The sequence below is a fragment of the Rhinoraja longicauda genome, chromosome 2 (genome assembly GCF_053455715.1).
Source record: "Rhinoraja longicauda isolate Sanriku21f chromosome 2, sRhiLon1.1, whole genome shotgun sequence".
NCBI classification, from domain to species: domain Eukaryota; kingdom Metazoa; phylum Chordata; class Chondrichthyes; order Rajiformes; family Arhynchobatidae; genus Rhinoraja; species Rhinoraja longicauda.
In genome coordinates, this window is record NC_135954.1 from 115,566,563 (window position 1) to 115,580,222 (window position 13,660).

The 13,660-nt window shown below is 60.4% G+C and overlaps 1 protein-coding gene across 1 annotated transcript in view; it reads right to left on the reverse strand.

The window, feature by feature from the left end:
* Positions 1-3: 3 nt before the first annotated feature.
* LOC144607480 (IQ motif and ankyrin repeat domain-containing protein 1-like) overlaps positions 4-13,660 on the reverse strand; it is a gene marked incomplete at its 3' end in the record, with an annotated part of 41,377 nt that continues 27,720 nt past the window's right edge. The window contains exons 8-10 of the mRNA XM_078424352.1: positions 10,202-10,341; positions 7,299-7,353; positions 4-81 (exon numbers count right to left, since the gene is read on the reverse strand). Of these exons, the coding sequence (XP_078280478.1) occupies positions 4-81; positions 7,299-7,353; positions 10,202-10,341 (273 nt within the window). The remainder of the gene's footprint in view (positions 82-7,298; positions 7,354-10,201; positions 10,342-13,660) is intronic.

The window sequence follows — 13,660 nt, forward strand, 5'->3', positions numbered from 1 at the left end:
TGTTGGTCTTGCCCATGTTTGAAGCACACACTTGTCGTGCTCATTGATGCGTTTCTGGAGCTCAGCATAGGCCTTGTGCATCTGTGGGAGTGACGGGGTTAGAGTGGTCAATGTGTGGGAGTGACGGGGTTAGTGTGGGTAATGTGTGGGAGTGACGGGGTTAGTGTGGGTAATGTGTGGGAGTGACGGGGTTAGTGTGGGTAATGCGTGGGAGTGAGGGGGTTAATGTGGGCAACACAGCACTGATCCCACACACCGGTGAGGGCTCTCCCTCCCCCCAGCTCTCAGTTCATGCTGAACCCCTGCCTTGTACACGTCAGTATCACCCTCCCTCAGTACCCTCTCCCTCAGTACCCCACTCCCCCAGTACCCCACTCCCCCAGTACCCCACTCCCTCAGTACCCCAGTCCCCCAGTAACCCACTCCCCAGTACCCCACTCCCCCAGTACCCCCACTCCCTCAGTACCCCACTCCCTCAGTACCCCACTCCTCAGTACCCCCACTCCCTCAGTACCCCACTCCCTCAGTACCCCACTCCCTCAGTACCCCACTCCCCCAGTACCCCACTCCCTCAGTTACCCCACTCCCCCAGTACCCTACTCCCTCAGTACCCCACTCCCTCAGTACCCCACTCCCTCAGTACCCCACTCCCTCAGTACCCCACTCCCTCAGTACCCCCACTCCCTCAGTACCCCACTCCCCAGTACCCCACTCCCTCAGTACCCCACTCCCCCACTCCCCCAGTACCCCACTCCCTCAGTACCCCACTCCCTCAGTACCCCACTCCCCCACTCCCCCAGTACCCCACTCCCTCAGTACCCCACTCCCTCAGTACCCCACTCCCTCAGTACCTCACTCCCTCAGTATCACCCCTCCTCTGTGCAGCTCTTGACAAAACGCACAAATCTGTCGATTTCCATGCATCTTTTGAGACTTTGGAGGAGGTACAGCGATACTTATAAACATCGTGTGTATCGATGCAACTCTGCAGAGATTTCTTTTGAGAAGTTTCTGTGTGTTTTGGGCTGGGTCATTATCGAACAGCATAGCTCCCACGACAGTGGCTGGCAGCCTGCCAACAAACAGTGATGCACCAAAAGGGGGAACATAACTGTTCTGGACTTTTCACCTGTGCCTGGGACAACTCCCTCCCCCCCCCCCCACCCCCCTACTGCCTCATCGTTACTGACCGGGCCGGTCTAGTCATAGAGTCATAGAGTGATACAGTGTGGAAACAGGCCCTTCATAGACATAGAGTCACAGTGATACAGTGTGGAAACAGGCCCTTCATAGACATAGAGTCACAGAGTGATACAGTGTGGAAACAGGCCCTTCATAGACATAGAGTCACAGTGATACAGTGTGGAAACAGGCCCTTCATAGACATAGAGTCACAGAGTGATACAGTGTGGAAACAGGCCCTTCATAGTCATAGAGTCACAGAGTGATAGTGTGGAAACAGGCCCTTTTGCCCAACTTGCCCACACCGGCCAACAATGTCCAAGCTACACTGGTCCCACCTGCCAGCGTTTGGTCCATATCCCTCCAAACCTGTCCTATCCATGTACCTGTCCAACTGCTTCTAAACGTTGGGATAGTTCCAGCCTCAACTACCTCCTCTGGCAGCTTGTTCCGTACACCCACCACCCTCCGTGTGAAAAAGTTACCCCTCGGATTCCTATTAAATCTTTCCCCCTTCACCTTGAACCTATGTCCTCTGGTCCAACAACACAGATAGCAGAAATCCCTATCGTTGCTGCAGGAGCAGTGAAGACCAGTGTGCAGGATACTGTTAATGTGTGGGGATCACTGGTCAGTGCGGACTTGGTGGGCTGAAGGGCCTGTTTCCGCTCTGCATCTCTAAACTAAATGAAACTTTCCAGTGGAGGTAATCCGTGAGTTCACCGCGGCCACCATGCTGCCAAACGTCAGCCCAAACTGGCCTCCCTCCGGCGGCCAAACTTGCATGGGCTCAGCAGCTCGCTGAACCTCATCCTCAAAAAGGAGAGGGGCAAGGTGGTGAAGGGGAACGACTGGCGTCAGCTCAGGACCTTCCTGGACGACCTGCAAAAGGCCGAGGCCCAGAGCAGCGTTGTTCCTGCTGAGGGGAGACGGACCAGTAACGAGCCCCTTGGAGCCCGGATTCGGAAGGCATCGGCAACTCCGCTCCACCCAGGGTCCGTAGCAGGAGGAGAGGCTCTGCTGTCAGTGACCGGGGGACTGGTGATGGCATCTAGTGTACTCCTGAAATGGCGATCACTATAGCCAGTTACACCGTGAACGGCAGCAAGGCGTCTCCCCGCAGGTTCAACCATCTCTCAACCCTGAGGAAGCTTCCTGCAGGAAACCTACACCATCCCAGGAGACGAGTCCACCTGGCTCCTGGAGTGGGATGGAGAGGTCTACGTGAGTCACCGCAGCTCCATTTCCAGCGAGGCGGCCATTTTGTTGGTCCCAAATTTCCGGTCAGAAATGGTAAAGGTGCAGGAACTGGTGCCAGGCCGCTTGCTTCACTTGGCCGTGCATCGGGATGGCGTGCAGTTGCATTTTGTCAACGTGTACGCCCCCAGGCCCAGCGTGTTGCGTGCACGCCTGTTCCGGGACGTGTCTACGCTACTGAGGTCCATCGACTCTGGCGACTAACTGCGTGATCCTCGGGGGAGACGTCAACTGTACCGTCGAGGAAGGAGACCGTTCCGGTGTCCAGTGCGGCCAGGAGTCGGTGAAGAAGTGAAGGAGTCCGTGACTCCTGGAGGACCCTCCACCCCGAATCTAGTGCAGTCTCCAGGAGGTTGGGGGGGGGGGGGGGGGGGGGGGCGTGGATCTCGTATCGACCGCCTGTACATTTCTCGGGCGTACGTCTCCCATGTCTCGGCGGCCTCCATGCGGCCAGTGCCGTGCTGGGACCACCACCTGGTGTGGGCGGAGTTTACCCGCTGCCTACACGGGGCGATCCGCGTAATGGCACTGTAACAGCCGGCTGCTGGAGGATCGCCGGTTCCAGGACTCGTTGGTGAGGTTCCGGACCACTTGGAGGGGGAAGCGGGGAGGATTTCACTCCCTGCGGCTATGGTGGGACGTGGGCAAGGCCCACACCCGGCGTTTCTGTCAGGAGTACACTAGGGGGCGACCTAGAGGTCAGGCAGCTCGGGAGTGAGCTGCTCCATGTGGATTTGTGTCTAAGTCAGACCGGCAGGGACCCGACCCTCTGGAGGGAATACCAGGAGAAGAAGGATGCACTGAAGGAGCTGCAGTTACAGCAATCTCGAGGTGCGTACGTGAGGTAGCGGACCCACACGCTCCACGATTTGGACCGCGGTTCACCCTTCTACTCGCTGGAGTTGTGGCGGGGAGTCCGTCAGCAGTTAGTGGAGCTGCTCGCTGACGATGATTCCCCTGTCACCCAACGCGGCGGTGAGGTCCTTTTACGGGACCTTGTTCTCACCGGATAGCTCCGGCGTGGACGAGCGCAGTGATCTGTGGGAAGGTCTAGCCACGGTCGGCCTGGAGGGTGCTGAGCGTCTGGACGCCCCGACACTGGACAAACTGACCGCGGCCCCCATCAGATCCCAGGGGACAAATCCGCATGGCCTGGACAGCCTGACAGCAGACTTCCTCCGCACTTTCTGGGGGACCCTGGGGGAGGACCAAACCATGGTCCTGTGGACTACACCATGGTCCTGGGGGAGGACCACACCATGGTCCAGAGAGTGGACCACACTATGATCCTGGGGGAGGACCACACCATGGTCCTGTGTGGACTACACCATGGTCCTGTGTGGACTACACCATGGTTCAGAGTGTGGTCTACACCATGGTCCAGAGAGTGGACCACACCATGGTCCTGGGGGAGGACCACATCATGGTCCTGGGGGAGGAGTACACTGGACTACACCATGGTCCAGAGTGTGGACTACACCATGGTCCTGGGGGAGGACCACACCATGGTCCTGTGTGGACTACACCATGGTTCAGTGTGGACTACACCATGGTCCTGGGGGAGGACTACACCATGGTTCAGTGTGGACTACACCATGGTCCAGAGTTTGGACCACACCATGGTCCTGGGGGAGGACTACACCATGGTTCAGTGTGGACTACACCATGGTCCTGGGGGAGGACTACACCATGGTTCAGTGTGGACTACACCATGGTCCTGGGGGAGGACTACACCATGGTCCTGATGGAGAGCCTGGCGACCAGGGAGATGCCCCTGTCTTAGTGGAGGGCTGTCGTGGTCCTTCTGCCCAAGAAGGGTGATCTCCGCCTTCTAAAGAACTGGCGCCCGGTCTCCCTCTTCTGTACCGACTACAGGGTCTTTGCCAGGGCAATGGCCAACCGTCTGGGCCCAGCGCAGGCCCAAGTGATCCACCCTGACCAGTCTTACACAGTCCCGGGCCGGTCCATCCAGGACAATATCCATCTGGTCCGGGACCTGGTCTACCTGGCTCAGGAGACCGGTATAACCACTGCCTTTCTCTCCCTTGACCAGGAGAAGGCTTTCAACAGGGTGGATCACGAGTATCTGCTGAGGACTCTGCGGGTTCGGACGGCACTTTGTGGCCCGGATCCGACTTCTATACGCCACTGCGGAGTGCCTCGTCAAGGTCAACGGATCCTTGACGGCCCCCATTCCCTTCCACAGAGGAGTACGTCAGGGCTGCCCCATGTCAGGCCAACTGTACGCCATCTGCGTGGAGCCATTCCTTAGTCTGCTTCGGAGGAGGTTGACGGGCTTGGTTCTACGTGAGCCGGATATGGTGGTGGTCCTATCAGTCTATGCCGATGACGTGCTCCTCATGGTCACTGACCCCGCCGATCTGCAGATGATGCGCGAGTGCCAACGAGTCTTCTCGGCCGCCTCCTCTGCAAGGATCAACTGGGGGAAATGTTCTGGACACTTGGTGGGTCCCTGGCAGGTGGACTCCCTCCCTGAGGAGATGCGTTTTTTCACGTGGAGCACCACGCGCCTCCTTTACTTGGGAGTCTACCTGAGTCCTGTCGCGGAGACCTGGCTGGCGAACTGGCAGGAGCTGGAGTTGAAAGTCGTCGCCCGGCTGGGGCGCTGGTTAGGTCTCCTCAGGGTGCTTTCCTACCGGGGCAGGGTGCTGGGCATTGACCACATTGGTCCATCGGCCACTTTTGCTGGGATCATCCAGAAGAAGTTGGTGGACATCTTCTGGGGCAACAGAAAGCACTGGGTCTGTGCAGCGGTCCTGAGTCTCCCGATTGAGGAGGGCGGGCAGTCGCTGGTGTGCATCCGCACCCAGTTGGCAGCTCTCCGCCTCAGGACTCTGCAGAGATACCTGTACTCGGAGCGTCCTCCCAGCTGGCACGTGCTGGGCCGCTGCCTTCAAGCAGGTACGCGGATCCTGATGGTGGGGGTCAGCCGTGCTGTCCTGCTGGGGATGCCCGGCTTCTACCGGGACTTGCTGAGAGTCTGGAACCTGGTTGCTGGCGACGGGCGACGGCCTGGGTGTGAGAACGGCCCCCCCTTGTCCAGCCACACTGAGTATCGGGGGGTCCGGGTGTGAGAGCAGCCGGCCCTTGTCTCACCCCGCTGGGTGTTGGGGGGCCCGTGGGTAAGAGCGCCCCCCCCCTTGTCCCGCCCCGCCGAGTGTCGGGGGGGTGAGAGCGGTCCCCCCTTGTCCCGCCCCGCTGGGTGTTGGGGGGCCCATGGGTGAGAGCGGTCCCCCCTTGTCCCGCACTGCTGGGTGTTGGGGGGCCCGTGGGTGAGAGCGCCCCCCCTTGTCCCGCCCCGCTGGGTGTTGGGGGGCCCATGGGTGAGAGCGCCCCCCTTGTCCCGCCCCGCTGGGTGTTGGGGGGCCCATGGGTGAGAGCGGTCCCCCCTTGTCCCGCCCCGCTGGGTGTTGGGGGGCCCGTGGGTAAGAGCGCCCCCCCCTTGTCCCGCCCCACCGAGTGTCGGGGGGGTGAGAGCGGTCCCCCCTTGTCCCGCCCCGCTGGGTGTTGGGGGGCCCATGGGTGAGAGCGGCCCCCCTTGTCCCGCCCCGCTGGGTGTCGGGGGGGGTCTCGAGCATGTGGGGTACTCGTGGCTGAACAAACCCCCGCTTAGCCGGAAGTACTCGTCGGACCAGGCGCCGTAATCCTTCCCCGGAGCCGGTCCCACACAACATGAGCCGCATTTCCTCAACGCCCTTCATCTCCCTCCGAGACGCAGGAAGGGGAGTCCTGCAGGGGCTCCTCCTCCACACCCTGCACTTCCTCGCCCTGGTCCACCGTCCGCACACTAACTGGCGGTCGGTGTTGCCCCCGGTCGCGAGGCGGCCCCCCAGTGGGGTCTCTCTACGCAGGGATTCTGCCCCTCTACATCGGGGGCCTGGGGTTGAGGGCACTGCACCGAGGAGTCCCCTGCAACCTGTTTGTCTCGCGGTTGGTTCACAGACTCGCCAGCCGCCTGCCACCTTTGTGGGCTGGAAGGGTCTGTGTACCACGTGTACATGGAGTGTGTGAGTCTGTGTACCACGTGTACATGGAGTGTGTGAGTCTGTGTACCACTTGTACATGGAGTGTGTGAGTCTGTGTACCACGTGTACATGTAGTGTGTGAGTCTGTGTACCACGTGTACATGGAGTGTGTGAGTCTGTGTACCACGTGTACATGGAGTGTGTGAGTCTGTGTTCCACGTGTACATGGAGTGTGTGAGTATGTGTACCACGTGTACATGGAGTGTGTGAGTCTGTGTACCACGTGTACATGGAGTGTGTGAGGTTGCAGCCCCTGTTCCAATATCTAAAGGGGCTGCTCCTCGCCTTCTGGCTGCACTTCACACTCACCATCCTCATCTCTGGACATTGTGTGCGTAGGGAAGAGGGCAGGGCCGAAGATGTCCTGGTCGGGTTGCTCCTGAGCCTGGCCAAGCTGGCCATCCGCGAGTCACGGCGCCTGGCGGAAGAGGGCTCTGTCCGAGCCGGCTGCCTGCCTCTTTTTCAGGGTTATGTCCACGCCCGGGTGGGGTTAGAGAGGGAGTACGCGCTGTCCACGGGCACCCTGGGGGGTTTCCGGGACCGCTGGGCACCGCGGGGGGTGGAGGGCATCCTCAATAAGAATTGTATTATAGTTATTTGAAAATTTAGGGCCTTAGATAATTTGGGGGGGGTCACTGTGGAGGGGGAGGGGGTCAGTGTGGGTGAGGGGGGTCAGTGTGGGGGGGAGGGGTCTGTGTGGGGGGGGGGGTCAGTGTGGGGGGGGTCAGCCTGAGACCGGACAGATCAATGGTCTTCCCTGTGGAGGGGCGTGGGGGAGAGCAGGGAGTGGGGGGTCACCACTGCGACACTCACCTCTTGCTGGGTGCGGTTTTGCTCCTTCTCCATTTCTGACACCTGGTTCTGGACCCTGGACAGGGAGGGATGTAGCGTGTCAGGGATCACATCCCCAGGGGTCAGCCGCTCACCCCCTCCCAGGCCCCTTCCCCCCACTGCCCCCTCCTCTCTCCCCCAGCAACCTCTCTCCCCCTGCCCCCTCCTCTCTCCCCCTGCCTCCTCCTCTCTCCCCCTGCCCCTCCTCTCTCCCCCTGCCCCGTCCTCTCTCCCTCTGCCCCCTCCTCTCTCTGTCCCCTCCTCTCTCCCCCTGCCCCCTCCTCTCTCCCCCTGCCCCCTCCTCTCTCCCACTGCCCCCTCCTCTCTCCCCCTGCCCCCTCCTCTCTCCCCCTGCTCCCTCCCCTCTCCCTCTGCCCCTCCTCTCTCCCCCTCCCCCTCCTCTCTCTGTCCCCTCCTCTCTCCCCCTGCCCCGTCCTCTCTCCCTCTGCCCCCTCCTCTCTCCCCTGCCCCCTCCCCTCCCCTGCCCCCCCTCCCCTCCCCTGCCCCCTCCTCTCTCCCCCTGCCCCCTCCTCTCTCCCCTTGCCCCCTCCTCTCTCCCCCAGCAACCTCTCTCCCCCTGCCCCCTCCTCTCTCCCCTTGCCCCCTCCTCTCTCCCCCTGCAACCTCTCTCCCCTGCCCCCTCCTCTCTCCCCCTGCCCCCTCCCCTCCCCGCCCCCCCTCCCCTCCCCTGCCCCCTCCTCTCTCCCCCAGCAACCTCTCTCCCCCTGCCCCCTCCTCTCTCCCCTTGCCCCCTCCTCTCTCCCCCTGCCCCCTCCTCTCTCCCCCTGCCCCCTCCTCTCTCCCCCTGCCCCCTCCTCTCTCCCCCTGCCCCCTCCTCTCTCCCCCTGCCCCCTCCTCTCTCCCCCTGCCCCCTCCTCTCTCCCCTTGCCCCCTCCTCTCTCCCCCAGCAACCTCTCTCCCCCTGCCCCCTCCTCTCTCCCCCTGTCCCCTCCTCTCTCCCCCTGCCCCCTCCTCTCTCCCCCTGCACCCTCCTCTCTTCCCCTGCCCTCTCCTCTCCCCCTCTGCCCCCTCCTTTCTCCCCCTGTCCCCCCTCTCCCCGACCCGGATAGTAGCCGGGATGTAGGGTGTAAGTTGCAGCAGAAGTTAAAGCTGGCATGTAACAAAGGTAATGCCACTGTGGTGATGGGGGATTTCAATATGCAGGTAGACTGGGAAAATCATGTTGGTTCTGGGCCCCAAGAAAGAGAGTTTGTAGAGTGCCTCCGAGATGGATTCTTAGAGCATCTTGTGCTGGAGCCTACCAGAGAAAGGGCAATTCTGGATTTAGTGTTGTCCAATGAATCAGATTTGATAAGAGAACTCGAGGTGAAGGAGCTGCTTGGAGGTAGTGATCATAATATGATTAGTTGTGATCATAATATGATTAGTTTTAATCTGCAATTTAAGAGGGAGAAGGTTAAATCGGAAGTGTCAGCGTTGCAGTTGAACAAAGGGGACTATGAAGGCATGAGAGAGGAGCTGGCCAAGGTTGACTGGAAAGGGATCCGAGCAGGATGGACGGTGGAACAGCAATGGCAGGAATTTCTGGGCATAATCCGGAAGATGCAGGATCATTTCATTCCAAAGCGGAAGAAAGATTCTAAGGGGAGCAGGAGGCAATCGTGGCTGACAAGGGAAGTTAGGGATGGAATAAAACTAAAAGAAAAGATATATAACACAGCAAAGAGTAGCAGGAAGCCAGAGGATTAGGAAACTTTCAAAGAACAACAGAAGGTAACAAAACGGGCAATACGGGCTGAAAAGATGAAGTACGAGGGGAAGCTGGCCAAGAATATAAAGAATGACAGTTAAAGCTTCTTTAGATATGTTAAGAGAAAAAGAGTAGCAAATGTGGGTCCCTTGAAGGCAGACAAGGGTGAAATTATTATAAGTAACAAGGAAATGGCAGAAGAGTTGAACAGGTACTTTGGATCTGTCTTCACGAAGGAAGACACAAACAATCTCCCAGATGTACTGGAGGACAGAGGATCTAGGGGGATAGAGGAACTGAAAGAAATAGTATTGGGTAGACGAATGGACTGAAGGTTGATAAATCCCCAGGGCCTGATGGTCTGTATCCCAGGGTACTCAGGGAGGTGGCTCCAGAAATAGTGGACGTACTGGGACGTACAATGCTCAATAGATTCAGGATCAGTTCCTGTGGATTGGAGGGTAGCTAATGTCATCCCACTTTTCAAGAAAGGAGCAAGAGAGAAAATGGGGAACGACCAGTTAGCCTAACATCGGTGGTGGGGAAGATGCTGGAGTCAATTATTAAAGAGGTAATAACGGTGCATTTGGATAGCAGTAAAAGGATTGGTCCAAGTCAGCATGGATTTATGAAAGGGAAATCATGCTTGACTAATCTTCTGGAATTTTTTGAAGTTGTGAGAAGTAAAATGGATGAAGGGGAGCCAGTGGATGTAGTGTATCTAGACTTTCGGAAAACCTTTGAAAAGGTCCCACACGGGAGATTGGTGACTAAAATTAGAGCACATGGTATTGGGCGTAGGGTGTTGACATGGATAGAGAATTGGTTGGCAGACAGGAAGCAAAGAGTAGGAGTAAATGGGTCCTTTTCAGAATGGCAGGCAGTAGAGAGTAGAGTGCCGCAAGGCTCGGTGTTGGGGCCGCAACTGTTTACCAGTGATTCGGAATAATTTGGAAGAGGGAATTAGAAGCAACACTAGCAAGTTTGCGGATGACACAAAGCTGGGTGGCAGTGTGACTGTGAAGAGGATGTTAGGAGGTTGCAGGGTGACCTGGACAGGTTGAGTGAGTGGGCAGATGCGTGGCAGATGCAGTATAATATAGATAAATGTAAGGTTGTCCCCCTGCCCCCCCCTACCCCCCCCTACCCCCACCCCCCCGCCCTTGCCCCTGACCTGTCGGCTTCCTCCCTCTTCTGCTGCTGCTCTGCGACCCGCTGACGCTGGACATCCGCTTCCATCTTCTCCCTCAGGACCTCGGTGTGCCCAATGTCCCATTCCTGTAGGATCGTAGTGGTGGAGTCTGTCGACGCAATCTGCACACCCCCACAGGGAACGTTAGGAACCAGGAACCAGCCCCCTGCCCCTCCCCACGCCCCACCCCACCATCCCCACCCCAACCCACCGCCCCTCCCCAACCTAACCACAACCCCCCCACCCCAACCCAAACCCTCCCCACCCCAACCCTCCCCTCCCCGCCCCAACCCTCCCCACCCCGCCCCACCCCAACCCTCCCCACCCCAACCCACCCCACCGCCCCTCCCCAACCTAACCACAACCCCCCCACCCCAACCCAAACCCTCCCCACCCCAACCCTCCCCTCCCCGCCCCAACCCTCCCCACCCCGCCCCACCCCAACCCTCCCCACCCCAACCCTCCCCACCCCAACCCTCCCCTCCCCGCCCCAACCCTCCCCACCCCGCCCCACCCCAACCCTCCCCACCCCAACCCTCCCCACCCCAACCCTCCCCACCCCGCCCCAACCCTCCCCACCCCGCCCCACCCCAACCCTCCCCACCCCAACCCACCCCACCCCAACCCTCCCAACCCCAACCCACCCCACCCCAACCCAGTGTGTGCACCACAGTGTGAGCGGGCCCCAGTGTGTGTCGCAGTGTGACCGGGCCCCAGTGTGTGGTGCAGTGTGAGCGGGCCCCAGTGTGTGGCGCCGCGTGAGCGGGTCCCAGTGTGTGCACTACAGTGTGAGCGGGCCCCAGTGTGTGCACCACAGTGTGAGCTGGCCCCAGTGTGTGCACCACAGTGTGAGTGGGCCCCAGTGTGTGGCGCAGTGTGAGCTGGCCCCAGTGTGTGCACCACAGTGTGAGCTGGCCCCAGTGTGTGGCGCCGCGTGAGCGGGTCCCACTGTGTGCACTACAGTGTGAGCGGGCCCCAGTGTGTGCACCACAGTGTGAGCGGGCCCCAGTGTGTGGCGCAGTGTGAGCAGGCCCCAGTGTGTGCCGCAGTGTGAGCGGGCCCCTGTGTGTGCCGCAGTGTGAGCGGGCCCCAGTGTGTGACGCAGTGTGAGCGGGCCCCAGTGTGTTTATCACAGTATGCAGTAAAGTGTGAGCAGGCCCCAGTGTGTGCACCACAGTGTGAGCGGGCCCCAGTGTGTGGCGCAGTGTGAGCGGGCCCCAGTGTGAGCAGGCCCCAGTATGTGCACTACAATGTGAGCGGGCCCCAGTGTGTGCCGCAGTGTGAGCGAGCCCCAGTGTGTGTACCACAGTGTGAGCAGGCCCTAGTGTGTGCACTACAGTGTGAGCGGGCCTCAGTGTATGTACCAGTGTGAGCGGGCCCCAGTGTGTGGCGCAGTGTGAGCGGGCCCCAGTGTGTGGCGCAGTGTGAGCGGGCCCCAGTGTGAGCGGGCCCCAGTATGTGCACTACAATGTGAGCGGGCCCCAGTGTGTGCACTACAGTGTGAGTGGGCCCAGTGTGTGCACCACAGTGTGAGCAGGCCCCAGTGTGTGCTGCAGTGTGAGCGAGCCCTAGTGTGTGCACTACAGTGTGAGCGGGCCCCAGTGTGTGCACCACAGTGTGAGTGGGCCCCAGTGTGTGCACCACAGTGTGAGTGGGCCCCAGTGTGAGCGGGCTCCAGTGTGTGTACTATAATGTGAGTGGGCCCCAGTGTGTGGCGCAGTGTGAGTGGGCCCCTGTGTGTGGCGCAGTGTGAGCGGGCCCCAGTGTGTGGCGCAGTGTGAGCAGGCCCCAGTGTGTGCACTACCATGTGTGTGTACCACAGTGTGAGCGGGCCCCCAGTGTGTGTACCACAGTGTGAGCGGGCCCCAGTGTGTGGCGCAGTGTGAGCGGACCCAGTGAGCAGGCCCCAGTGTGTGCACTACCCAGTGTGTGTACCACAGTGTGAGCGGGCCCCCAGTGTGTGTACCACAGTGTGAGCGGGCCCCAGTGTGTGGCGCAGTGTGAGCGGACCCTAGTGTGTGCACTACAGTGTGAGCGGGCCCCAGTGTGTGGCGCAGTGGGAGCGGGCCCCAGTGTGTGCATCACAGTGTGCAGTACAGAGTGAGCAGGCCCGTGTGTGCACCACAGTGTGTGCGAACCCCAGTGTGTGCAGCACAGTGTGAGCGGGCCCCAGTGTGTGCATCACAGTGTGCAGTACAGTGTGAGCAGGCCCCAGTGTGTGCACCAGTGTGAGTGGGCCCCAGTGTGTGCACTACAGTGTCAGCGGGCCCCAGTGTGTGCACTACAGTGTGAGCGGGCCCCAGTGTGTGCAATACAGTGTGAGTGGGCCCAGTGTGTGCACCACAGTGTGAACGAGCCCCAGTGTGGGCAGCACAGTGTGAGCGGGCCCCAGTGTGTGCACCACAGTATGAGTGGGCCCCAGTGTGTGCACTACAGTGTGAGCGGGCCCCAGTGTGTGGCGCAGTGTGAGCGGGCCCCAGTGTGTGCACTACCATGTGAGCACGCCCCAATGTGTGTACCACAGTGTGAGCGGTACCCAGTGTGTGTACCACAGTGTGAGCGGGCCCCAGTGTGTGGCGCAGTGTGAGCGGGCCCCAGTGTGTGCACTACAATGTGAGCGGGCTCCAGTGTGTGCCGCAGTGTGAGCGGGCCCCAGTGTGTGCCGCAGTGTGAGCGAGCCCCAGTGAGTGCACTACAGTGTTAGCGGGCCCCAGTGTGTGGCGCAGTGTGAGCGGGCCCCAGTGTGTGCACTACAGTGTGAGCGGGCCCCAGTGTGTGTACCACAGTATGAGTGGGCCCAGTGTGTGCACCACAGTGTGAGCGAGCCCCAGTGTGTGCACTACAGTGTGAGCGGGCCCCAGTGTGTGCACTATAGTGTGAGCGGGCCCCTGTGTGTGCACTACAGTGTGAGTGGGCCCAGTGTGTGCACCACAGTGTGAGCGGGCCCCAGTGTAGGCACTACAGTGTGAGCGGGCCCCAGTGTGTGCACCACAGTGTGAGCGGGCCCCAGTGTAGGCACTACAGTGTGAGCGGGACCCAGTGTGTGCACCACAGTGTGAGTGGGCCCCAGAGTGTGGCGCAGTGTGAAGGGCCCCAGTGTGTGGCGCAGTGTGAAGGGACCCAGTCTGTGCACCACAGTGTGAGTGGGCCCCAGTGTGTGGCGCAGTGTGAGCGGGTCCCAGTGTGTGCATCACAGTGTGAGCGGGCCCCAGTGTGTGCATCACAGTGTGAGTGGGCCCCAGTGTGTGGCGCAGTGTGAGCGGGCCCCAGTGTGTGCATCACAGTGTGAGCAGGCTCCAGTGTGTGCACTACAATGTGAGTGGGCCCCAGTGTGGGCAGCACAGTGTGAGTGGGCCCCAGTGTGAGCGGGCCCCAGTGTGTGGCGCAGTGTGAGCGGGCCCCAGTATGTGCACTACCATGTGAGCGGGCCCCAGTGTGTGG